The following is a 26,937-nucleotide window of genomic DNA, read 5'->3' as shown; positions in this document are numbered from 1 at the left end:
CATTGACTCGAGTACTACAACACTAGTAATAATAATCAAAATCTACAAAGTAACTAGTAACTAAAGTTTTCAAATAATTGTAGTGGAGCAAAAATTACAATATCTGCCTTTGAGATGTAGTGGAGTAGAAGTGAAAGTACTGGAAATACTCCAGTATGTAAAAACTACCTCAAAATTGTTCTTACGGTAAGTACAGTACTTGAGTAAATGCACTTAGTTACGTTACACCACTGTCTGTCTTGAGGTTTGGTTCCCCTGTTGTGGTTTAAATCCTCTGAAAAATAATCTGTTCAAAAAGTATATATATATATTTTTTAAACTTCCCTAAAAGAAGCTACACATGCGTACATCTTTCGCTTTGCTCCATCTTTGTCCTCATTTAGTATTCCAGGATCTATGAATATGTATGCATTTGATCCTCCGGTGTTTGGGTATAATCCAACAAGTGTTATCGGCAGAGAACATCTGAACAGAAACCAAAACCACGCTTCGTAGCAAAAACATGATCCTGTCAGTTTTATTGCCGGGAAACACGTGTCATATCGACGGAAGAGTACTGATTTTACTCAACCAGCCATAATTACTCTAATGACTAATGCATGCATTTAGTGTAAGGCCCTGATTGGAGTTCGGCTTGATGTCACAGATGTCACATATATCCTGCCAGAGTTAGTTGTCGAAAATGGATCCAGTGAGTGCATTGTCTAAAAAACAAATTATGTTGTGAAACACTTCATAAATGCGTTGGAGATTGTCCAGAGGGCAAGAAACTACCATGAGAGTATCACAAGTAAGTTTCAAAAAGACATTAGCAAAACAAAAAAACAAAAAGGTGTTAGGTGGGGATAGTCTTTAATTTCCAGAAACCAAAAGTCAGAAAACATCTGTTGGAGATCCGCTTGTAACTATGCTAGAAGAAAGCTAGAAAGGTGTAACCGGGAGAACAGGTGGCAGGACTGCGCTTGAGTTTACCTGCTCTTCATTCTGACTGTCACTAATAAGATGTCACTGAGCATATGACACCTCACCTCATCTGGTCCACTTGGAAGAAGGAAATATATTGTGCAGTACCAGATACATCATCATCAACTACAACAACAGTAGATGACAAGTCATCAACAGAAAGCCAGACGATGGAGAGATGATGAGGGAGAGAGGGAAAGAGAAGCGTGTGTGTGTGTGTGTGTGTGTGTGTGTGTGTGTGTGTGTGTGTGTGTGTGTGTGTGTGTGTGTGTCAATACTCCACATGCATGCGGATGATAGAGAGACCAGCAGCTGCTGCTGTTAATGTGTGCATATTTAAACCATCTTTCTTCACCGGCCGATAAAGTATTACTGGCACATAAAAGCGAATCGCCGGAGGCGGCGAACACACACACACACACACACACACACACACACACACACACACACACACACACACACACACACACACACACACACACACACACACACACACACGTCGACAAGCAGGCCAGACATTATTTTACAGCTCGTCCTGCCAGACTCATCACCGTGAGGTTCAGTTTGATGATGGGTACTAACGGCGCCTGTTCACACGTTACATTCTGATGATTGACGTAGACAAGGCGACTTGAGGGGCGATCGACTCCAATAATGACTATTATAACTACTAATAAAGATGTTCCTAATGGAGTCAGCAGATATGTAGCACCCATGACGACTTCATTATGTGCCCAGGGACACATTAGCACATCATGAACTCCAGCACTACTACACTAGCCTGGGGTTCCAGACCTGCAACACCACCCCCTGTTGGTGGTGACAAAGTGCGTGAAAGAGGCTGGCAGCGCCAGGCTACTACTACACTGCATGATGGGTGCGTAGCGCTGTTCCGACGCCCTATATTGTTCTGACGTCCCATTAGTCCGACGATACATAACCCTAAACTTAACCCTAACCTCAGTCAAACTAAGCCGAAACCTAACCCTAAACCTAACCTCAGTAAAACTGAGCTTTATTGTAGCGTTTCGCACACCAAGTTGGAATCGAACCCCGGTCTTCAGCTTGTTTCTTGATATGGACACATTAAGACATAATGCACACGCACACATGCACACGATCACGCACGTGCGCGCACTTGCGCACACACACACACACACACACACACACACACACACACACACACACACACACACACACACACACACACACACACACACCCCTGTGAACACAAACCCACACTATTTTTCACCGAGAGCATTTGATCATGGTGGGCTATACCATCAAATCTAACCGAGGAAATGCATCAAGCCTTTCCCTATACATAAGTGACAGCACGAAGGAGAGGGGGATAAAAACAGTCAAATTAGTCCGAGGCTTGGAAAGGGGGAACGCGCTGCATGATCAAAGACAGCACTGACACACGGGTTTGACTGCTTCATGTTACCGTGCACGGCGAGGTGCATTTGATTTCAACACCGAAGAAGAAGAAACCACATCGGATGGTTTTATCTCAACAGAAATTATACCTGATCCCGGAACCGAGGAGAGAGAGAGAGAGAGAGAGAGAGAGAGAGAGAGAGAGAGAGAGAGAGAGAGAGAGAGAGAGAGGGAGGAGAGACATGGAACGTAGGGAGTGACAGGCAGAGAAAAAGAGAGAGAGAGAGAGCTAGGCTACGTGGTGGAGATGAAGGGGCCCTTGACACAATTCCAGGCTGATTAAATGAAAAAAACACGGCGAGGTGAAATGAGCAGGAAATCGTGGCTGAAGTTAAATGGTGATGTATTCTTTGATCTGTGGCTACAGAGCAGACCTGGTATTCTGTTAACAGCCTGAGACACAGCAAGCCAAGCCAAGGCCCTGACACCTGATTCCCCCCCACCCACCTCTGATCCCCCCCTCTGCTACAAAACACAGGAGAGAGGTGCTGGTGGTAGTCTACTGTGTCTGACTCATGGGGGAGGTGTGTGTGTGTGTGTGTGTGTGTGTGTGTGTGTGTGTGTGTGTGCGTGTGTGTGTGTGTGTGTGTGTGTGTGTGTGTGTGTGTGTGTGTGTGTGTGTGTGTGTGTGTGTGTGTGTGTGTGTGTGCGCCCCCCAGCAGTAGCAACCATAGTGATATCATCCATGGACACACTGCCACTCTGTGGTTGCTTATGGAACAGTTCAATGGGTATGTGCCTGTAATAGTTTTTTGGGGTATGTAAAATATCAAAACATACATCTACTTTCATAGTGACAGTATCCAAAATATAAGCTGACACAAAACTCATACAGTATACTTTTGAAAAATTAGAATGAATACAAAAACAACTGCATGTATGTACTACTAAGGACATAGCCACAACATGGACAATCTGGCTAGCCATCGTCAAAGAAAAGTTCGGTCCACTTTTCACTGGAGCTCAGTTGTAAATCGAGCTCTGTTAGTCTGTTCTTATTTTTCTTCCTATCGCCAAAATAAAAGTCTGGGTTTCCGAGGCTAGTCTGTTCTTGAGAGACTACAACATGGGTGCCAGGTTTAAAAAGGTTAAAATATGGAATAGAATTTGCCTCTACAGTGGGAAATGCATGAGGCAATGTACAGGTATATTGTCATTGTCGTAAATGAATGCCCTACATCAGTGTTTCTCAATTGGGGGTACATGTGCCCCTAGGGGTACGCAGATGTACTACAGGGTGTACTTGAGAGAAAATGGAAAAGGGAAACATTTATTTTACTGTTATGTTTCGTGATAAAACATTGACAAATGTACGTGAACGTGCTGCTTTGTAAAGCTTTAAACCAAATTAAGTACAAATGTTACTGTTACTGAATAGAAAACAGGCTACTTACTTTTATTTTCAACATATTAACATACAAAACTGGACTTTTGATGTCAGTATTTTCTAATAAAAATGTTGTTGTCGATTAAAGGGGGTACTTGGATTCAGCAATCAGGAAAAGCACTGTAAAAAATAAAAGTTGGGAATACTCAAAATTTTAAGGCAACAAACTTCAGAAAACTTTTAAGTTTAGGTCAACTTAGAATTTTAAGTTAAGCAAGTTGAGGCAACTGAAAATGTTAAGATAAACCAACTAAACCAATTTAAGCAAAACTTAAAGTTTTATGTTTGATTGTCTAACAACTTAAAAGTTTTCTGAAGTTTGTTGCCTTAAAATTTTGACCCAACTTTAATTTTTTACAGTGAGGGGTAGGCTACTGAAGCCCAAAAAGAACCACTCGGCCACTGCACTACATGATCACAGCCTACTAAACAGCATTACACAAAAGCATCACAGGTAGCAGATCCGAGCTTGTCGATCTGCTCCTTTTGCCATTTTCTTTTTTATTTGAATCCTGAAAAGTAACAGTTTAGACGTGAGGTTTCCACCCGACACGGAATATTGCAATAAAAAAAGTGAGCTTGTCGCAAAATCCCAAGGGCACACCTGGACTTGTCTCTCAGCACACCAGCCGTCTACCTCGACACAAAGTGAGATAAACACTGCTTTAAAGCAGTGGTTCTCATCTCAACCTGATCTACATGCTCACAACGCCTTGCAATGCGAGGCGTTGTGTTGTGAGCATGTAGATCTGCTATTTTCACAATATAAATATGTTATACAAAATGTAATGCCTCAACTCTTCGTGCTCGTCAGAGTGGGGGGGGGGTCCCCTGTTAAAATATGATTATTTTGGGGGTCGTGGCCTGAAAAGGTTGAGGACCACTGCTTTAGAGAGAGGACAAGGAGGGAGGGAGGGAGACAGAGCAGCAAGAAACAAAAGCCAAACCAAAAACACAAGTGTGATGAGTTGGGTGTCAAGGGCCATGAATCCGATTAATAGTGCAGTGTGCAGAGTTAATTGTGTTTATGCTCCGGGTCGGGGTATACGGGTCATTTGTAACAACGTCGCCGTCGGGTGGAAACCTCATAAGTTTCACTTTTCTGGAAATGGAACGGAAATGTCCAGAAATAGTGATAGCGATGCAACACGTTGTGAGCTTGTAGATCGGATATTTTCACTACTACCGATTGACACTCTTGTGCAACGAATTTCGGCTTTAAGAGACAAACAAAAAAAGAAAAGAAATAGATAGATATGAGATGTCTGCCCGACAGCGAAGATAAGCTTTGCTGCTAAATGGAGAGGGACAGCCGATGCTAAATGGAGAGGGACAGCCGATGCTAAATGGCCTGCTAACCGGTGTCAGTCAATGAAGCGTTAATGTCAGCTAGAAACCTCCAATCTCCATTTTCTAAATGTTTGTGTTGTTCCCCTCATAAACGAATGCCCTGGCCTGGCTTTGACAGAGAGAGCACCACACAAAAGCATCAAAAGTAGCAGATCTGCAAGCTCAAGTTTTTGAATTTGAATCCTGAAAAGGAACAATTTTGCACATGAAGAGGTTTCTGCTTTGCGTGATTTTAGGCCAAAATCTGTAGCAGTGTTCAAAAATGTGTTTTGCAAAAATCTTAGAATATACGAACTTGGTAGTCTTTGAATTCCACTCTCTATCAAATGTCTTTGTCAAAAAATAACAGATCTACAAGCTCACACCGCATCGCAACGCAATGTGAGCTTGTAGATCTGCTACATGTTCTGCCCCAGGATAATGCTTTTTGATTATCGCGATAATATCGTACCGGTAAATCGCGATTTATTTTGTCATAATAATCACGATATGAAATATTCTTATCGTCCCATCAATAGTCTCATTTAAACAGCAGTTTGTCTGCAGATAATCTTCTTTAGTCTGACTGTGGGTTGACTCTATACCTTCATTCATACTGACACAGACACACACACACACACACAAACACACACACACACACACACACACACACACACACACACACACACACACACACACACACACACACACACACACACACACACACACACACACCACACGCACAGGCTTTGACAGAAAATACACTTCTACTGTAGATCATGGTTCTCAAAGGGTCTAGGGACCCCCAGGAGTCCTTGAAGGGGACCCTTACATGTAACTTTCTTTTCTTTTTTCTCCTTTTTTTCCGAGAGGGCCAATCCTTCAGTTGCACCGGCCCACAGAGCAGAGAGACATCACATGATTGGCCCACTGACTTGTCTATCATCTGAATAATATGGGCATAAACGGGTATATGTCCGATAAGCTTGAGCCTTTACTTACGGGTTACTTTGGTCATCAACTTGTAGTCTAGGCGTTTCGGGCAGTATTTTGATGGAATCGTGCACTTTATGAAAGAAGCATGAAATTTGGCACACAGTTAGAACATGCCATATGGACATTTTTTGGCTATAGGGGCATCGCAGATTTGGCTTGGGAAACTTGTGGGAGCCAATTAAAGTTGGGCTCATAGACTTTACTATAGAGTAAAATAATACAAAAAATAAATATGCTTTAAGTAGCATGTGAGGGGTCAAACTAGGTGTTTTTCGGGATTCTGAATCCAATGCAAACATTTGTTTTGCAGGAAAAACATTCCTTGGGCTAAAAAAGGACCCCATAAAACTATGGTTTAGTGATGAGTCATCACTTTTCAAAGTTTTGTGGCGGCCGTTTCTCGGAAAGGAATGTTTTTCGTGCAAAACAAATGCTTGCATTGGATTCAGAAACACCTAGTTTGACCCCTCACATGCTACTTAAAGCACATGTATTTTTTTGTATTATCTTACTCTATAGTAAAGTCTATGAGAGCAACTTTGATTGGCTCCCACAAGTTTCCCAAGACAAATCTGCGATGCCCCTATAGCCAGAAATGTTCCATATGGCATGTTCTAACTGTGTGCTAAATTTCATGCTTCTTTCATAAAGTGCAAGATTTTTGCCTGAAACACTCGGACTATTGATACAATGATTCAACTAAATTCACAGATGGATGAATTAGCCAGTAGCTATGCCCCTCCCGAAAAGCTTTTGTCCAATGCTAGCTTAGCAACCGTTACTAAGCTTCGGTGAGCAGTAATAGCTGTCAATGCTATTTCGCCAGCTCACACACAGTTTGCAATATAACAAATAGCAAGAATAGGAATACCATGATAACGTGATGGTGACCAGCAACAGATTCCCCATACCCAGACCAGAAAACGGTTGGAGGGTGCATTTTTCCACCCCTTTTCCCATGATGAAATCTGCACTTGTTGGCTTTGTTGTTGTGTTGTTGAACACGGTTACACACATACACAGCTTAACTTCGGGAAAGTTACACGACTCACCCACCCAGGTGATAGCAATAATACTAATCGCTGTAATTGCAACAAAGGTGCAAATCATATAAAACAAACAAATGTACAAATCTGCTGTGATGTGTTGAAGGCTGCTGCTGGGCTGGCTTGTTCCGGATTCGGATATCTCACGCCGTCAAGGGTCCACCTCAACCAGCTGTTGATCAGTTTAGTTTAGCCACGTTAAGACTCGTACCGCGTACGTCTACACAAACGTTCAGATTTAAAACAATAAAGTGCTTACTGAAGGCTTACAGATGTCACAATATGGTACGCACAAGCAGAATTACCCCAATCTTCCGTGTTATTTAATAAGAAGCATTTTAATCCGATCGGTCGCCATTTTCTAAAAAGGTTTTATGTATCAGAGTGCAGTACACCTCACAACCGATGGGGTCGCGTAATGAGAAAAATGCAAGAACATGGCCGCCGATCGGATTAAAAGGCTTTTTATCAAACAATATGGAAGATACGGGTAACTCTACTTAAGTGTACCGTATTGTGACATTTGTGAGCATTGGCACTTTATTTTTGAAATCTGAACGTTTGAACTGCTCAAAACCAGGTTGAGGTGCATCCATGACGGTCGTGAGATATGACCGAATTGTTTCAGGGCTATATCTCCTTCTAACATTTCCCATGTTTTTAGTTCATTGAAATAATGTCATGCACATTTTTCCAGTGCATTTCCAGGCCTTGTTGACTAGATTTAGGAGACATTTTGAAGCTTTTCCTCCTGAAACGATCGATTATTTACACGTGAAAGTGTCAAGAGCTGTCATATAACATCTATGGGTGAGAAGCAGAGCGTGCCAAGGCTCCTCTCTTAACGTAGTATTGGACAAGGACGTGTTGAGGAGAGGCATAGCTACTGGCTAATTGCAACTGTCAGATGTGCAAATCGATGTTATTAGAAATTATGTCAATCGTTTGTGTGACGTCAGACCAGAGCCCTGGTCGACCTGAATAAGATGTGACGCAGTTTCTAAATGTCACATTTAGTCTGAGTACAACTGTGAGAAAGCCTTCTTCAGAGAGAGTGTACTGTGAGAGTCAGAGAGTCAAGGAACATAGAGACATAGGCAGAGATTGACAGAGAATTTCCAACCCGCAAGGGACAAAGAAACGCCTTCCAATTTATAGTCCAAGTAGCAAAAGCGGTGTCCATGAACCAATCCTCGGGTCACCCTCCACGAAAACATGAAGAGGAGCCACAACAACCTCAACCGTCCAATGATGAGCAATGGACAGCTGTCCTCATCTTCCTGTCCGATGATCACCAGCCGTGTAACCGGCCAGCAACAAGGAGACACAGACAAACCGAGATCTTGCGAGGACTTCAACGCAGCCAGGAGAAGTAAAGAAACATTTGATGACTTACCCAGGAAAGATTTCCAGCATTTCCAGCATGTCCACACCAAAGAAAAACCTTCCCTGTGTAAATACTGTGACAAGGGTTTCAGTCGGTTAGGTCACCTGAAGACACATCAGCGTGTCCACAGTGGAGAAAACCCCTTTGTGTGTAAACAGTGTGACAAGGGTTTCAATCAGTTAGGGACTCTGAAGATTCACCAGCGTATCCAGACTGGAGAAAGACCCTTTGTGTGTAAACAGTGTGACAAGGGTTTCAGTCAGTTGATTGATCTGAAGACACACCAGCGTGTCCACACTGGAGAAAAACCCTTTGTGTGTAAACAGTGTGACAAGGGTTTCAGTCAGTTAGGGACTCTGAAGAAGCACCAGCGTATCCACACTGGAGAAAGACCCTTTGTGTGTAAACAGTGTGACAAGGGTTTCAGTGAGATAGGTAACCTGAAGACACATCAGCGTGTCCATACTGGGGAAAAACCCTTTGTGTGTAAACAGTGTGACACGGGTTTCAGTAAGTTAAAAACTCTGAAGAGGCACCAGCGTGTCCACACCACATAAGAGCTTCAATCAGTTACATATTCTGATGACAAACCATCATCTCCGCACTTCACCCAATGAGTTGTCCACCAGATGGCGCTGACCACGCGGGGCATGCTTAAGCGGAATGAAACGCGATCAACCAGGCGTCTCGCCTTATGCACAACTCTAGTAATAATAATAATAGAAAGACACAATTGGAAATTGCAAGTCTGGTTGCCGTGACTATATTCTGTAGCAATTAAGCTAACTGTCATGTGAAGCCAGACCAATACTTGAGCTAGCACCACTCCCCCATTGAATTCTACTCCCCCATTGAATTCCAATTGAACTTTTCCCTCATTGAATTCCAATTCACCCTTTGTCAAGTCCCGCCCATTGTCCTGCCCCTCTCCACACCCATTGGTTGCTTTGACTTGGAGGGACATTCAGTGGGACATTCCATCCACTGCCATGTTAATTCAGTTGCTTCATATTGTTATTCTGTGTGCTCAATTCTAATTTCAAACTTTGTTTCAGTCAATTGGAGCTGCTCAGTGGCAGCATAGTGAATCAGCATGTTTTTAAATGTTTTTATTTCTCCAAAAATTACGTTTTAGCTAATTCAACATAAAAAAGGCGGAACCAGGGCGGGACAAGGCAGATAGAGCCTGCTGGTTGGTCAGTCAGGGACCAACCAGGAGGCTAACAAAGGGTGAATTGCAACTCAGTTTCCCCAGGTCTAGAAAGATGCAATTGGAAATTTACTTACCAAGGTGACGTCACCAAGAAAGAAAGACAAAAAGTTGCACTAGAACCAGGGCAGGAATTTCAGGAGTTGCACTAGAACTATAGTGTGTTGCCCCATAGGTTACCACACTAATAAATAACTACTAGAAATATGCATTTGGAAACTACAAGTGTGGTTGCCGACGTGACTATATTCTGCAGCAAGCCATCTGTCATGTGAAGCTCGACCGATTGATTCCCTATTGATTCCCACCCCTATCAATAGGGAATCCTATTGATTCCATCAATTTCCAATGGCAGCGGAAAGGTTTATCTAGTGAAAGAAAGTTTCCCCAGAATGATAGTGTGTTGCCCTTCGGGCGACCACACTAATTAGAAAGACTTGTTTGTTGGATGCAATTGGATTGCAAGTGTGGTTGCTGACGTGACTATATTCTGCGGCAAGCTAACTGTCATGTGAAGCTCGACCAATACTCAAGCTAGCACCACCCCCCATTGATTGTGAATGATTTCTCTTTTTCAAGGTAAAACTCATTCACAAGAAAAGTTTATCTAGAAAAAAGAAAGTTTCCCCAGGACTACAGTTTGTTGCACTGTTGTGCAACCAAACTAATAATAACTAGAAAGATGCAATTGGAAATTGCAAGTGTGGTTGCCGTGACTATATTCTGCAGCAGCTAACTGTCATGTGAAGCCAGACCAATCCTCGAGCTGGCACCACTCCCCCATTGAATTACATTGCACTTTTCCCCCATTGAATTCCAATTGCAACACCAAAAAATCAAACCTCGGTTCGAAGTGAAGGGGTGAACTTTTATTCTATGTGTTCCAGAGTTATGAACTCTGGAACACATAGATACATGCTTTATTCTGAATGAATGAATGAATGTTTTTATCTGGAGGGCCGAATTGTCATGTGAAGCTTGACCAATCCTCAAAGTATCCAATATGGACGTACGAGACAGATAAAACCTGTTCATTCTGGACTGAAATGGCCATATATGGACATGAGGTGACAGACATTTTGTTTTTGATAAAACCTGTTCATTCTGGACTGAAATGAGCAAATGACCATATATGGACATGGGACACACATTTTGTTTTTGATAAAACCTGTTCATTCTGGACTGAAATGACCATATATGGACATGGGACACACAAAGCCACTCCTTGGAAGCGGCGTTCACCGCTTCAAAAATCGAGCTAGCACCACTCCCAAATATTTTTCCACCCATTTCCAATTGCATCTGATTGAAGGTGAAACCCCATTCACAAAAAAAGCTTATCTAGAAGAAGAATAAAGTTTCCCCAGGACTACAGTGTGTTGCCCTGTTGGGCAACCACACTAATAAATAATAAAATGTTCTTGTCACGGAGGTAAGACAATGCATGGCTCTGTGACTATGCTTGGTATGGTAGCTGCTCTCTACTCATGACCGCAAGCAACGGCTTTAGAGACGGTGGGTAAAACAGCACAGCACATCACTAGGACTGAGCTGCCAGCCATGCAAGACCTAGTTTACACCCACACAGTAGTGGAGAGATACGTTTCATAACGATACATTCCTTTTGTGTAGGCTACTATATTCATTTTATAGCAATTTTATAACAGGGTCTTTAATGTCAGACTTGTTTCTTTGGGAGCATGTCGCATGTCATATTTTCGACACCCGATTCTAACCTCCGTGGAGTGAGTAGCTAACCCTCCGGTCGAAATGATGGTCGTTCGAAAGAGCGCGATTTCCCTGTTTCTTTCTTATCTCTTTGCTCTCCATTTTTCTTGAAAGCTGCAGATGTTGATGACTGGGGTTATGGAGAATAATTTCACCCACCTTTTTTGGATTTGTGGATTGTGGAGGCAATAAGGATTATCTTGATCCTGGTATACAAGAGTGGGCCCATATAGCAAGAACATTTCTTTTTTTATCAGATTAACTTTGGTCATGCAAACTTGAAATTCATTGAACATTGAATATGGTTTAACTTTAGAGCAATGCAAACATTGAATCTTAGTTTATTTAGAGCCATGCAAATATTGAATTCCAGTTTGACATTCAGTTTCAACTTTTGAGTCATGCAGGCTTGGGTGGTGGAGGGAGACATATTTAAAATGGATTGTCGTAATCGAAAACAACCATCAGACTGACAGCTGATTCCAGCTGGGCGTGTATGACTCTTGTGCCCTGCATGAACTAACACATGCTTTATTTTTGGCAAATGTTAAGTATATTATTGGGGAAATGTGCAGAATGAAGAATAACCGTAATCAATGGTGGAAGACGGGGATATTGAACAGGCCTCCATAGTAATAATAGTATAATTTACAATTTAGGCAGACTCTCTTGATACAGAGCGACTTACTTACTGTAAGAATACACTAAAAGAAATGTCTGTGTTGGAGTACAAAAAAAACAAAAAAGAAAACATCAGTCATTTTCTTAGAACCTTTACAGACTGAGTGGAGTCCAGAGGCCTTAGAGGGAGTGAGGTGCTTGGTGTGCTGTGAAGTTGGTGGGAACAGCAGTTGTCCAGGATCGCCAATCTGACCGACATGTGTCTTTCACGTTTCAATATTTCAATGCCATTTTGGGACACTCTTGTATTTCCTGCTTCATAATTGTTTGGGGCAGATGGCGTCTCTGGCGCAAGCCTGTGTGTCGAGCCCATTGGTCGGAACCGCTTCACTTTCCCTTCCCTTCCTGGTTCTGGGCTTGGTCCATATACCTTATAGAAACCACCTGAAACCAGATTTTCACTTGAAACCAGAGTGTGCAAGTACTGCGTTCGGTGCATCTGTCGCGTAGGATTCCTGATGACGTCACCATCAACAGCCAATGAGGGACCAGCATTCTTGGTGATGTCACCAACAACACTTGTGCCATGTGGCACCTCGACAGAGTGTAGCCTAGTTTACGTTTGAAGCTCGGAGCTTGGCAAGCCGTAGAGACAGTTCATCCTGATCTGCCGAAGGCACACTGCTGCTGATTGATCCCGTCTGTCCCTGGGGCAGCTCTATGTTCAGATCCAGCCCTGCCTCGTCGGCCATCTCTTGCATCAGTGACTCCACTTGATGCTGAGGCGTTGAAAGTGTTGTGGTGTTACTCATGGTGTCCTCCATGTGGGCCGTCTGAACGTCCAGCGTCTCAAACTGACTTTCAAATCTGTCCATGAGACCTGAAATCCTTTCTAGATTCATGCTCCTCAGTGTGGCACCCATGCCCGTCACCACTCCGGCCATGGATTTTGTGACCTTGTTCATCGTGGTCATAGTTTGGACCCTTACTTGGACCGCGTCGACTCGATGGCTCATTCGCAGATAGTTGAGCGACTGATTCTTCTGTCTAATAGCATTCTCCGCGTGGATCCTGGCCACTTCCGTATTTCCTTTTTGGATGGCTTTCTTGATTTTGCTCTTCTCTGCTTTTTCCTCTTTGTCACATTTTTTTGAATTCCGCTGAAGATCTTTGACAGCCATCTTCAGGTTGAGAAGTTGATCCTCCATATTCACCATTTCAAAAAAAGCACCAAATACTGGAATGCTGCTGTTGTTTCTTTGACGTCTTCCTAAATAAGTTATAAAATATAAATGACAGGCACTTGCTTCCTCACGTAGGTTCTTTCTTCACCACTTAACCATGAACATGCAGCAATAGCATGACACACAAATGATGTGCAAGGTTGTTGAATAAGAACCTTATATTGTTTAGTTAGATGTCACCATGGAGTAGTGTGATGTCACCAGCCATGTCCAAATATGGTGTCACCATGGCTAAGCACTTTGCAACTGCGAGTGGTTTAGTTGAGAAGTGGACATTTTATAAAGAGATCTCCATACTGCATATGGGCATAAGAGGGACAAACAGATATAGGACAACATGGTTCTGCATAATATGGACATAAAAGGGACACAGAAACAGATGACAAAAGTGATCTCCATGTATGTGAATTTGCTGATTTGTCGTAATTTCTTGGAGAACCAAGGTTCCTCAGTGGCACACACGGTTTTAAAATCGATTGCTTGAACACAAAGAACAAAGAACAAAATGTGATTCTCCAGGTGCACCAATGCACTATTGTACGATTAATGTTGAGGGGGCCTTTTGGTTTGGCGTAGAGAGACCTGGATCCGGGCCTGCCGACCAACTTCACTCTGGTGACTGCACTCACTGCTATGACTCAGACATATTGGTTGGATCAGTGTATGGCCGTATGGACATATTCCTTTTGTGCCCATAAACAGAGCTGACTGATTTGTTTGCGCCTGATGCCATGACAGGAGACAACACTCTCCATATTTGGGTGTAGCTTCCTTGGGAACTCCTTATATGGTAATGGTTGACTCATAATGACATGTACTAGAGGTTTGCGCCTGCTCTGCCCATAAGATATTATGATGTCACGTGAAACTTGACCAGTCATGGAGATTGGTTCATTTATAGTCTGGTTGGCTGAAATGTCATATGAAGCTCAATAATAATCCATCAAACCTCAAGATTTTTGGACATACTGTATGCCCGTTTATGCCCATCTGATTGACAACAGGCATAGGCGGCCCCTCTCGTGGCCCTTATATATGCCTCAATATTATGACCTTACCCTTTTCTCCTCTCTGATTGGCTATGGCCCATGGCCCGTAGCCGTGATTGGCTATTATGGGCATAAACACAGACACACACACAGACATACTGTACTTAGATTTGAATAATCTATGTATGGCCCGTATGGCCTACTACACCAAAGAATGCGCGCATACGCGCATACTGTCCGTGAAGACGCTCGCCTATGCGTAAATGCTCCAGGCTACACCAAGGAGGGAGTATATGTGAGGAAGACCAGATATTCTGTGTACAAAACGCATACTCGTGCTTAAAAAATAGAACCGATCCTATTTTTAGGGAATGCGTAGCCGTGGTTCGCGCTATCCGTACGCCTGGTGTAGCCGGCTGAATTGATTTACATTGGCTCTATCCAAAACGCGCATACGCACGCGCGCCCCGCATACACACGCATACGCACTGACGCGCGCGAAACGGCTTGGTGTAGTCCGGCCGTTATGCTCCAGCAGAGAGAGACTTGTAATTAGTGTGGTTGCCCAACAGGGGCAACAGACTATTAGTTCTAGTGCTACTTTATTATTAGTGTGTTTGCCCAACAGGGGCAACACATTATAATTCTAGTGTAGTAATAAATAGGCAACCACACTTGCAATTTCCAAATGCATCTTTTCTTGTTTATTTGTATTGCCCCAACAGAGGCAACGCACTATAGTTCTAGTGTTACTTTATTATTAGTGTGGTTGCCTAGAGGGCAACACATTATTGTTCTAGTGTAGCTTTATTCTTTATTATTCTAGATAAACAATCCAGACTATCAATAGTAAGCCAATTGAGTTCAATGGGGGAGTGTTGCTAGAGGATTGGACGAGCTTCACATGACAATTTGAGTGTCCAGCCTTTAAAAAGGCAACCACACTCGCAATTTCCCAGAATTTCATCTTTTTAGTTAGTGTGGTTGCCAGTAGGGCATCCAGACTATTAGCCAGTCAGGAAGCAGCATTCTCGGTGACGTCACCAAGAATGCTGAGGATTGGTCAAGCTTCACATGACAATTTGGCTATCCAGATTCCAGACAATAAATAGGCAACCACACTCGCAATTTCCCAGAATTTCATTCTTTCTAGTTTATAGTTAGATTAGATTAGATTAGATGCTCGGGACATTTTCACAATGGAAGGCATTTTTTCAGATGTTTAATAAAGAGTGCTTCAGTGCGTCACCGTGACGTTGGAGGAGTCTGTTTTAAAAAGGCTGACAGTCAACAGGGGCCACTCAGTGTACAGGGAGACACAATTCTGACCGCTGCTGAATTTACTCCAGCATCTCTCGAAGGATTTATACCCATTATTATTTGCAGGTAACTAAACCTTTTCCATGGCAACCACGATTAACGAGGAGAAATGTCTGCCTGGTTACCCAGAGGAAGACCACGATGTTGCAACAACTGACAGGGTTCACAGCAGTATAGATGACAGCCTAACAAGTCTCAACTGTTGGAGGAAATTCTCCGTTCCTGGTGCGGACCCGGAGAGGAGGCGGAATGGAGTCGCCAGTTGCCTGTCTGCCGCTCCATCTCCATCCAGTCCGCTGGTTGGTGACACAGCTGTCACCACAATGCCTCTACAAGACCCTCTGGCTGGGGAGTCAACAGCCACCACAATGCATCCAAACCCAGAGAACCCCGACACCACCTCCTTCAGACCTCCTTATTCCTACGCCTCTCTCATCTACAGGGCCATACGGGACAACAAACACTCCAGAATGACTCTCTCCAACATCTACAAGTGGATGACGGACAACTTCCCTTATTACAGAAACTCCAAGAACACCAGCTGGCAGAACTCGGTCCGCCACACCTTGTCGTTTAACAGGTGCTTTGTGAAGGTCAGAGGGAAAGGAGGCTACTGGCAGATCAACCCCGAAAGCGAGCACATGTTTGTCGGCGGCATCTTTAAGAGGGACGGTGGCTTCCCTTCTCACACGCAGAAGAGAAAGCTGCTGCCGCAAAACCACAACGCCGCAATGCAAAGACACTACTTTGTGGTGCAAGGAGCCAAAACCATGGCGCCATACCACAACATTGCAGTGCAAAGCCAAGGACACAACGAAGGATTCAACACTGTAGTGCAAGGTCTCAACACTGTAGTGCAAGGACTCAACACTGTAGTGCAAGGCCTTAACACTGTAGTGCAAGGCCCCAAACTGATCGTCTTATCACATATTCCAAGAATATCCATATCCAAATAAGTGCAGACCCAAGTCTCCACTCAAATTGACAGTTGAAAGGTAGCTGCAACGAGCTGGCACATGATGGGATCCATTCCAAATCCCCCTGCTGGTGATGGATTCTCAGGGTACAGATCATGCTGTGAAATCATGCTTAAGGTAACATAAATAACAACAAAACACATTATCCAAAATAATGGGCATAACGTTCCCTGACAACCGTCCCCTCGGGGTCGTCAGTATGCAGTGGGAACTGGGAACTCTAAATATGGTCACGATTCATATATAGTGTGGTTTCCTGCAGGGGAAACCACACTATAGTACTTTATTCCTTCCATCTATCCATCTTTCTTTCCTTCTTTCTTTCTTTCCCCTCCTAGATAAACTTTATTTTGCGCTACTCCTCCCACAGTTTTGGTGGCATGCATTTAGGCCATAATATGTCAAATTGACCGGCTTCATCAAGAATCGATTCCTTGCATTTAGCTGTGTGTGTGTGTGTGTGTGTGTGTGTGTGTGTGTGTGTGTGTGTGTGTGTGTGAGTGAGAGAGAGAGAGAGAGAGAGAGAGAGATGTCTTTTGTTGCTATTGTTAATAGTGTTCTATTGTTTCTATATGTTCTATTGAACAATAGGTTATATTGGTTCTATTGCTCTATAGAACACTTGGTCCTATCAATTCAATTCAATTCAATCTTTATTAGCAGACTCAGGTCCAAATACAAGAAACGAGAAACAAAAAAGAAACACAACAGGCATTAAAAATCAATAACCTATCGTCCATATTGTTCTATGGAACAATATGTTCTATTGTTTCCATCTTTACAGTTTCAATCATTTCTGTTGTTTCTATTGTTCTATAATAGTGCTACTTTCTAGGTAAACAATCCGATACTGGTCCCTCGTTGGTTTTTATGTGATGATGACGTCTTCACCCGATTGATGACATCACTCTGTGTTTTTTCAAAGGTAGATCAAGACGTAGCTTTCCCTAATTTATAGATAGATAGATTTATAGATAGACATAGTGGAGTTGCCTTAGTGGAGTTGCCTGCTTCTCTCTCATCACCTATACAACTACTGGTAATGCCTTACCCGTATATTGTCATGTGAAGCTCACCAATCCTCAAGCTATGTCAGACATATGCCTGTTTAGGGCCCTCTGATTGGCTATACCCGTCGCTCACGTAGAGAATTATTGTCAGACAGACATAGATTTGGCTAATTTATAGATAGACATTTGGTCGATCATATAGTTCATAATATTTACCACCTGTCTGTCTGCCCAGTGTGGAGTGAGCGTATGCAAGATTGGCAAGCCAAAGCCTCACATTACATTTCGTCTATCCAGACTATAAATAATAATAATATAATATAAATTAAACTATATATAAGGACCTTGCCCGGGTTGTGTACCGTAGCCTATATTAGGGATGATTGGAGGAGTCTCAGAAGTAATGTTGGAGAACCCAGATGTATTAGTGATTTCTTAGTTGTTAGTTAGATAATGACTTTTTTAATTCACAAAATGCAAGCAGACGAGTCTCGATGAAGCTGGTCAATTTGAAATATGACCCAAGTGCGTGCCACCAAAACTGTAGCAGGTGTAGTACGTGCGGCAATATGAAGTTTATCGGGAAAGAAAGTCCTATATCACTAATCAAACCAGCTGTGGTTAAGTTGCACTCCAAGAGTCGGCCATAAGCATAGACTGTAGAAAGATATGGACGATGCGAAGCCATTGGTTTCTATGCAGCGCAAATGGCCCTTTTCTACCCCTTGGAATGGGTGTCGCCATCATAGAATTGTAAAGGCAGAGATGCTATTGGCTGCCAACGGTCACGTGCAACCGCAGGGATACATGGGAGAATGTGGTCGGAGCCTCTCGAAATACAGCACACGAAAAAGAACACAGCCGGCTGGTATCAGTTTAGTTGGCCACGCCCCCCCGCAACTTTATCATTTATTTTAAAATAAATTGGACCACATTTCGACAAAACGAATATGATGGTGATTGAAAGGCAATTTTTAACTAGCGATAGGAACCATACAGTATTCATGACAATGTTAATTAAGGTTAGAAAACGAAAGGGGAAGATGAATGGGATCCAATGGAGAACAATTCTTTTTGCGATCATCCTGCTCTGCCAAAGCTCTCGTCTGTCCCTGGGGCAGCTCCATGTTCAGATCCAGCCCTGCCTCGTCGGCCATCTCTTGCATCAGTGACAGGTGTTGAAAGTGTTGTGGTGTTACTCATGGTGTCCTCCATGTGGGCCGTCTGAACGTCCAGCGTCTCAAACTGACTTTCAAATCTGTCCATGAGAGCCGAAATCCTTTCTAGATTCATGCTTTTCAGTGTGGCACCCATGCCCGTCACCACTCCGGCCATGGATCTTGTGACCTTGTTCACCGTGATTGGAGTTTGGACCCTTACTGTGATCGCTTCGATTCGATGGCTCATTCTCAGATAGTTGAGTGACTGATTCTTCTGTCTAATAGCATTCTCTCCGTGGATCCTGGCCACTTCCGTATTTCCGTCTTGGATTGCTTTCTTGATTTTGCCCTTCTCTGCTTTTTCCTCTTTGTCACATATTTTTGAATTCCGCTGAAGATCTTTGACAGCCATCTTCAGGTTGAGAAGTTCCTCCATATTCACCATTTCAAAAAAAATCTTTGACGTCTTACTAATAAGTTAACCTTGGCAAGACGTTATAAATGAGTGGAAACTCACTGCTACCTTTGTTTTGGTGAGTAGCTAAACCGTTTTGTGTTATTTTTGGACCAGACCAGGCGCGCAGGCTTTGCTTCCGTAGCAGAAGATGGTTTGTGACATAGCGTTAAGGAGAACTCCTTCTAACGCTATGGACCAGAGATAGTGGTGACCAGGGCCGTATTAATGTATTATTAATGTCATGTCTCGGTTAAAACGGGTCTCAATTGCCTAATATAATGCAGGTCACTCCCCTCCTCACCAAACAATAATTAATAATAGGCTAATATAATGTAAATCGCTCCCCTCCAGCTCATATGTAAACACTACAGCACCCTACCCCCCAATACAATTCTAAGGTAGGCCTATTTGTACTTTACTTGACTATTTCTGATTTACAATACTTTTACTTCTATAATCTCAGAGGCAACATTTTCACTTTTACTACCACTACAACTATTTTAAAACTTTGGTTACTAGTTAGTCTACTTTGTAGATTCTAATAGTTATTACAAAACATGCAACAACCACTTTCCTCATCAATCTGGCAGGCCATCATCAAATAAAAGGGAAAAACAGCACCCTCTCTGTTTTGTTCCTATACATTTCGGCTATTTGAAAATAGCCGATCTACAAGCACACAATGCATCTCGATGTGACGCTTCTCAGTAGTTTTGTCTTTCAAAAAAAAAAAGAAAGAAAAAAAGCAATGCCATACAGCCATCTACACATCAGTCATCCTAAACTGTTCTTCACTGTTGATAACCACCAGATATGCCTCTGTAGTCAGACATTGTTCTTTACTTTCCTCCCATATGTTCTCTCTTCAGTAGATCTGTGATAACAGCTGCTGCCAAACTTCTGCCATCCACCGGGAGACGACTTGACTAATCCTGCAACAGGAGTTTTACAGGGATTTGCTATTTTTACTATTTTTGCACGAAGGAAGCCCAGACAAGCAGCTTGTTTGGGCTTAGTCAGTTATAAAGTGTCTTCATAAAAGACACTGTATAACTGACCAAATTATGGTAGTAATGGTGTGCTGTCACTGAGCTTATAATGCATTATAACCAGCACTTATAATAAGTTGCTAATTATCAACATGTTTTCTGTGCCAATGACTGCTTATGACGGTTTTTTTCCAATAGCCCTGTGTGCCAATGACGGCTTATGACGGTTTTGTGTTTTTTACATAGGAAAAAAAAAAAAAAAAAAAAACATTTTTTTTTTTCTAAAGATGTCAAAATGACCTGAGATCAGAGAGATGCTTTTCTCTGTTTGTGTGTTCGCTCCCTCGTTTAGCTGATTGAGAAAATGTGTGTTCATGTGTGTCCATTCTAGTGGATGGACACTTTTTTTCATTCAAACAGCTCTATCTCTGGAACCATTTGTCCGATTGCCAAAATTATTTTTGCCACTGAATCACAACAACTGTGTCTGTTTCTGTGGGGAAAAAAATTATAAAAAAAAAATATTTTTTTTTCATTGCATAGTAAAGAAAAACATACAAAATCTCGGCACAGCTACCTTGGAGCCATTTTGGCATCTGGCACAGAATGAGTTAACAAGTGTTATTAAGTGTATTATAATGCATTATACATACAATTACACTGAATTGTAGACAGGACCTTTAAAGTATATCTGAAAAAAATAGGGCTGTCCAAGTTAACTAATTTAATTGCGATTAACTCACCGCTATGTTAATCGCGATGAATTGTTTTAATCACAATTATTTATTTATTTTTGCCATTGGCCTACCCGTAGTTTAGGACAATGGTTCTTAACATGTGGCACTACAGTACTCAAATTACTAAGTGCATTTTGCAGATCATTAAACCCATCTGCTACAGCCTGTTTAATGCACTACCATTATGGTTTCTTTTGATTAATTGATTTCCAATAAAACAATAACATACTTTCACATAAAGCCAGCATACAGTATTAATAGGGGTATAAAAGACTGAACAGATAAAAACTGATGACTTATTAGCAATTCATCACTTGATTAACTAGATAAATCATGCAATTAATCACAATTAAAATATTTAATCGTTTGACAGCACTAGAAAAAATAAAATGAACTGCACTTGCCAACTTGCATCTTGTGCACAAGTAGGCCATGTGTGTGTGGCCTACTTGTGTTCCAGCAGAGCGCGCATATGGGGTGCGCTCAACGCTGGCATCACCACTGGCATCACCAGGAATGATGATCCCTCATTGGCTGTTAATGATGACGTTGCCAGAAATGCTGGTCCCTGATTGGGCTGCTACGGGCTTAAACAAAGAAGGACACCGATATACCCAGCCGATCGCAGTAAAAGCTAATACAATAAAAAGTAGCCAGAAATGTGCATCCTATACATAAAAATCACACCCAATGTGAAGTGAGCGGTGGTTGTGCTTGCATAACATCTTCAGACTAGGATTTAAGTCTAGTATGTACAGGCTATGCTACACACACAGCATAGCCTGTACACACTGAGGAAAAAGGCTACAGACATACAACATATGACATCACTAGACAAACATGATGCTACGTACACACATTTTACTATGGCAAAACGGCTACAGACTAGAGGATGACATTTTATTCCCGTTCCCGTGGGTCCCGTGGGTCCCGCGGGATTCCCGTGGGACAGGAGTCAAATTTGTATTAATGCCAGGATTGGGACGGGACAGGAATGAAAATCAACAGGAGTGGGCAGGAGCGGGGAATCATCCCAGACCAGTTCATCAAATCGCAGAAATAAATTGCACAGGAAAGTGAGGTCTTTGAACTGCGAACATTATAAAATTATACATTATATAATAATAAACATGATATCAAATATAATATGGATCAAAATAGAAAAACATCTGCCCGATTTTATTTTTTTATTTTTTTTCGGGAGCGGGATGTGAACGGGAGTGATTTTGACCAGGAGCGGGATGGGACCAGGAGTCATTGTACAGGAGTGGGACAGGACTGGATTTCTTTCCCCACTCTAGCCCAGGATTGGGATGGGACAGGATTTTTTCTGCAGGAGTGGGACGGGACAGGAGTGAAAATTCATCAAAACTAGCCCTTACCCGTTCAAAGATATGAGCTCCAAAATGATGTGCAGTGTGTGGGTTATGGGATGTGCACTGTGCATACAGTATATGAGGGATGGAAAGTAACTTTAACTGGTGCTTGCATGATAATATGTAGGAGCATCAATGTAAGAAATACCCGTTTCGTTTAATGGCTAACCCCCCCCCCCCCCCCCCCTCCACCGTTGCAAAGAAGAAGCTGAGTTTGATTTGGCGGGGGAGGTTGGAGTTCCATACACTGTTCATGCCATTCAAGGCCCTCCATGCAAGTGCCTTCCTCACTTGAAGATCTTTCTCGGTTGAGTTGACCCATGCGCCCAGGTACTTGATGTCCTTAACTTCCTTCAACACATCGCCTCCTGTTGTTGTCAGAGGTGGGTGTTCTGGTAAGTTATAGGTGATAGCCTCAGTTTTCTTGGCATTTAGCCTAAGGCCAACCTTGGCACACTCTAACTCCACTCTGTTCAAGAGTTCCTGTGCTTGTTTCATGTTGTCAGAGAGCAAGCTGATGTCGTCCGCATAGTCCAGGACCGTTAGGACTACTGTGGGATGTCGTCTCGACCTCCTTGGTGTTAATGTGAAGCCAAGATCCTGCTCTCGTCCACCGATGGCTTTCCTGAGCGCATAGTCTAGGACAATGATGAAGAGGAAAGGTGCCATTACATGTCCGTAACTCTTGAACGTGTACAAACGGATCCAGATGTGCCCATGAGGGTCCATTTGGTTCCATTTGTACACTGTGGGTTCTTGAAATAAAAAGGTTTGAGAAACACACAACGCTCCATGCCGCCTTTCCACCTAGTATGATGTTGTCCTGTCTTTGTCAGCAGCTGCAGTCAGCCACAAGCCTGCTTCCTCGTCTGTCCTCACCTGTCCTGCACATCTTGAGCCCCTTTTCCAATGGGTGCATCACTCCATTCCGACAGGTCTCCTTTCCGACAGACAATAACCCTATGTCTTACCCTTACCCTAACCTTAACCTCTATGGAAGTGTTGCCACTCCGACAATAAGAAGTCACTGTCGGAGTGGCGACATGTCGGAATGGAGAGAGCCCCCCTTTTCCACTACAGGGTCGAACCAGAACTAGAACCAGTACTTTCCAGAACCAAGAACTCTCAAGAACCTGTGAAGTTCCGGGACCAAGTTCTGCTTACATTTCCATATAAACAGACCTAACCGGGAAGGTCCCAAAAAAGAGCAGCAGCACTGCTGGCCCCGCCCATAGGTTGCACGATGTATAACACATCAAGAGCAGCACCTAAAAAAGGTTCCCAGAACTTTGTCTGAAACCGGACCGTGCGCTATGGAGACAAAACCAGAACCAAAAAAAAAAATAGGTTCAGGTTCTGGAAAATTTTGGTTCTGCCTCGTAGCGGGGCCAGCAACTGTAAAATACAGAACAGGAACACAGAAAAAATAAATCTCTTGAAACAAAACTCTCATACTTTATAGATTATAGTGTAGGATAGATTACCTGTTTATCATACTGTGTACAAATGGAACAACACTGGAACCCCTGGAGCCTCTCAAGGACCCCTGGGGGGCCCGAAACCTCTGTATACCCTCAACTTTCACTGCTTACTTTCTTTGAAGGGGGGGGGTGTTGTAGGCTGGGTCCTGTCCTTCATTGTGCTTATTAAGTTTTTTGAAAACAGCTAAATACAACACTTATATTTTTATTTTATTTTTATATTTTTAATAAAGAGGACATCTGGACAGGCAGATAGTATAGTCATCTCCAAGGCATCAGCGTAGGTAACAACTTAAAGGGGAATACAACAAATTTTTAACATTGAACCATATACCTTTGACTAGAGGGTGGAGCCAAAGAGTACATCTTCTGTATGTCACTGATCACTTGACCCCGACAATCAATTCCAGTTCTAGGCAACACAGAAGGGGGAGATACTTTTTTTATTATTTCAGCTCTAACAGCTCTAAGGTATATATTATGTTGAAAATGAGTGGCATCCTATTTAAAAAAAATAGCTGATCTACAAGCACTCACAATGTATAAAGCTTGCAGATCGGCTACCGGTGTTTTAGCTAATTTTGACAATTCTGCAATATGTTCGCTTTGACATGCCTTGTCAGTTGTTTAGGGAGTGTTAAGTGGTTAATGATAAGACGTTGCAAAACACAGAAGATCTTAAAATACAGCCCCCACCACATCGTCGATCTTGAGGATGCTGCGCACCGTCTCCGTGGACAGAGTCAGAGCGCTGATGGACACCAGCAGAGGCTGAACCACCTGCTCCTCCAGCATGTTGGAGATGCCGCCCTTGCGGACGTTGATGCCGGCGTTCTTCTCCCCCTGGGCGTGCTTGTTGCGGAGCTCCGTGACGGTCGATATGGGGTTCAGCCCGGCGTTCTCTGCCAGCGTGGAGGGGATCACCTCCAGGGCGTCTGCGTAGGCGCGCACGCAGTAGGCCTCCATGCCCGCCAGGGTGCGGGAGTACTCTGCCAGACGGTGTGCCAGCTCGATCTCTGGGGCCCCACCGCCGGCGATCAGAGCCTTCTTCTTGACCAGGCAGCGGATGACACACAAGGCATCGTGGATGGAGCGCTCTGCCTCGTCGATCACCAGCTTGTTGGAGCCACGCACCACAATGCTTACAGTCTTGCCAGGACTGGCGCAACCTGTGATCTTGATCAGCTTGCCAGAACCATCCAGACTAACCTCTTCTGCCAACTCGGCTGTACCCAGCATCTCTGGTGTGAAATGGTCGATGTGGGCAACAGGCTTGGTGCAAATAGTCTTGCAGATGAACTCAATGTCCTCCCTCTCAATGTCCTTGATGACCATGATCTTCATTTTGGCAAGGAAATGCACAGCCAGGTCACTCAGTGCATCTCTCAGGATAGACTTCTGGATGAGCAGGACATTGCAGCCTGCCTTCTTAATTTGTTTGCAAAGGTTGAGGGTGTAGGTGCGCTCCTCTCTCAGCACGCGGTCCATTTGGGTATAGTCTGACACCACAATCTGGTTGTCCATGTCCGTTTTCGGAGCGGACAAGCAGAACTGGATCAGGCCGATTTTTGCCTTCTCCACACGGGGAACGCCAGTGACCACCTTCTGTGTCAGCACCAAACCATCAACAAGCTCACAGTCATCAATGGTCCCACCAAGCTTCTTGATGATGCGGATGTCATGCAGGTCCACGTTGGTAGCCGTGGCCGGGTCTATAACCCTCATCATGGCGTCTACGCTCATGGGCGCCAGCAGCTTAGAATACTGGGATACCACCTTGGAGCAGAGAGAGGTGGTGGCGCTGTTGATCAGATTCTGGCGGTCACTTAGCTGCACCGGCAAGCTCATGTCCGTCAGCACCTCGACCGCCTTGTCCACGGCTTTCTGGAAGGATTCCGAGATGATGGTCGGGTGGATACCCTTCTGGAGCAGCTTGGAGCGGGCGTTATCAAGCAGGGCTCCAGCGATAACCACCACGGAGGTTGTGCCATCACCAGCCTCGATGTCCTGGGCTTTGGACAGCTCTACCAGCATTCTTGCTGCAGGGTGGACCACCTGCATCTTTTTGAGGATAGTGGCACCATCGTTGGTAATGGTCACGTCACCTTTCCCGTCCTGGATCATCTTATCCATGCCCTTGGGTCCAAGGCTGGTTCTAATGGCATCTGCGATAGCTTTCGCTTGAGATATATTATTGAACCTAATCTGGGCAGGTTTGTCGCGGTCCACATATGCCCCCCCTAATTTATTGCTCTCTCCGCTCTGGGTTTTCTGTGCCATCTTTATTTCAGGTATGACTACAAATCTTATCAGCAAGGTTTAAAAAGAGTCTTCGATAAGGATGACTTTGCCTGGGTATCTTGCCAAAGATAGTAGTTATATGCCTATATAATGGGGCATGTTGTAAGCACATATGTAGCACAAACTGTTGCCCAAATATGGACTTCCAGTTAGCCTATGACGGCAGTGTGGTATGCTGAAGTTTCGGAACAAACCAAAATCTCCAAAAATTATTGTGGCGAGACCAGTATGTTATACCAAATCTTTATAGGCCAGGTTTATTCTCCTAAAAAAATCTACCGACAGTACAAAGGCAGGGCCTTTAGCCAATGAGGAGCAGCGTTCTTGGTGACATCACCACGAACAAGTGCAAACTATTATAAATAACACCCATATGAAATCTTTGGGTTCGCCGAAAGGCGAGACCGTATGTTATACCAGAACTTTATAGGTTACGTTTATTCTCCTCAAACAAATTACCGACCCCTTAGCCAATGAGGGATCAGCAAGCCCACACTGTTTCATAGGAACAGTATTTCTAGTTATAAATTATAAACGTATAAATAGAACTAGAAAATATTGTTCCTTCAAAACAATTGTAGGCTCGCTTTAAACCAAGTAACAATGGTATAATATAGCACCAAGCAGCGATAAACTATGGAATAAACTACACATCAAGAGAAGCACATGCTTTAGAGACACACCTCTTTAGGTTAGCCTTCACACAGCATCTGTTAGACTATCCCCCTCATAGCACCTGCAGCATTTTAAATGACATGACATAAGACATTCCTGTCTATGGTTACAATA

At 43.4% G+C, this 26,937-nt stretch overlaps 2 protein-coding genes and 1 pseudogene across 3 annotated transcripts; all 3 read right to left on the bottom strand.

Moving 5' to 3' along the window:
* Positions 1–12,718: 12,718 nt before the first annotated feature.
* LOC308297349 (charged multivesicular body protein 1b-like) lies at positions 12,719–13,324 on the bottom strand (the record flags this gene model as incomplete). Its single annotated transcript, XM_080740761.1, has 1 exon — positions 12,719–13,324. The coding sequence occupies one exon, from the start codon at positions 13,322–13,324 to the stop codon at positions 12,719–12,721; it is 606 nt and encodes a 201-aa protein (XP_080596887.1).
* A 3,419-nt stretch (positions 13,325–16,743) lies between these two features.
* LOC308297348 (charged multivesicular body protein 1b-like) lies at positions 16,744–19,252 on the bottom strand (annotated as a pseudogene). Its single transcript has 2 exons — positions 18,726–19,252; positions 16,744–16,748 (listed from the first exon to the last, which is right to left on the bottom strand). The product of its transcript is annotated as a charged multivesicular body protein 1b-like (transcript).
* Positions 19,253–24,525: 5,273 nt separating this feature from the next.
* Positions 24,526–26,127, bottom strand: LOC308297347 (T-complex protein 1 subunit delta-like; the record flags this gene model as incomplete). Its single annotated transcript, XM_080740760.1, has 1 exon — positions 24,526–26,127. The coding sequence occupies one exon, from the start codon at positions 26,125–26,127 to the stop codon at positions 24,526–24,528; it is 1,602 nt and encodes a 533-aa protein (XP_080596886.1).
* Positions 26,128–26,937: the final 810 nt, after the last annotated feature.

The sequence above is a fragment of the Nannobrachium achirus genome (assembly GCF_963921795.1).
Source record: "Nannobrachium achirus genome assembly, chromosome: 13".
NCBI lineage: Eukaryota > Metazoa > Chordata > Actinopteri > Myctophiformes > Myctophidae > Nannobrachium > Nannobrachium achirus.
The sequence above is the reverse complement of the archived record's forward strand: the minus strand, read 5'-3'. Positions and strand labels throughout refer to the sequence as shown.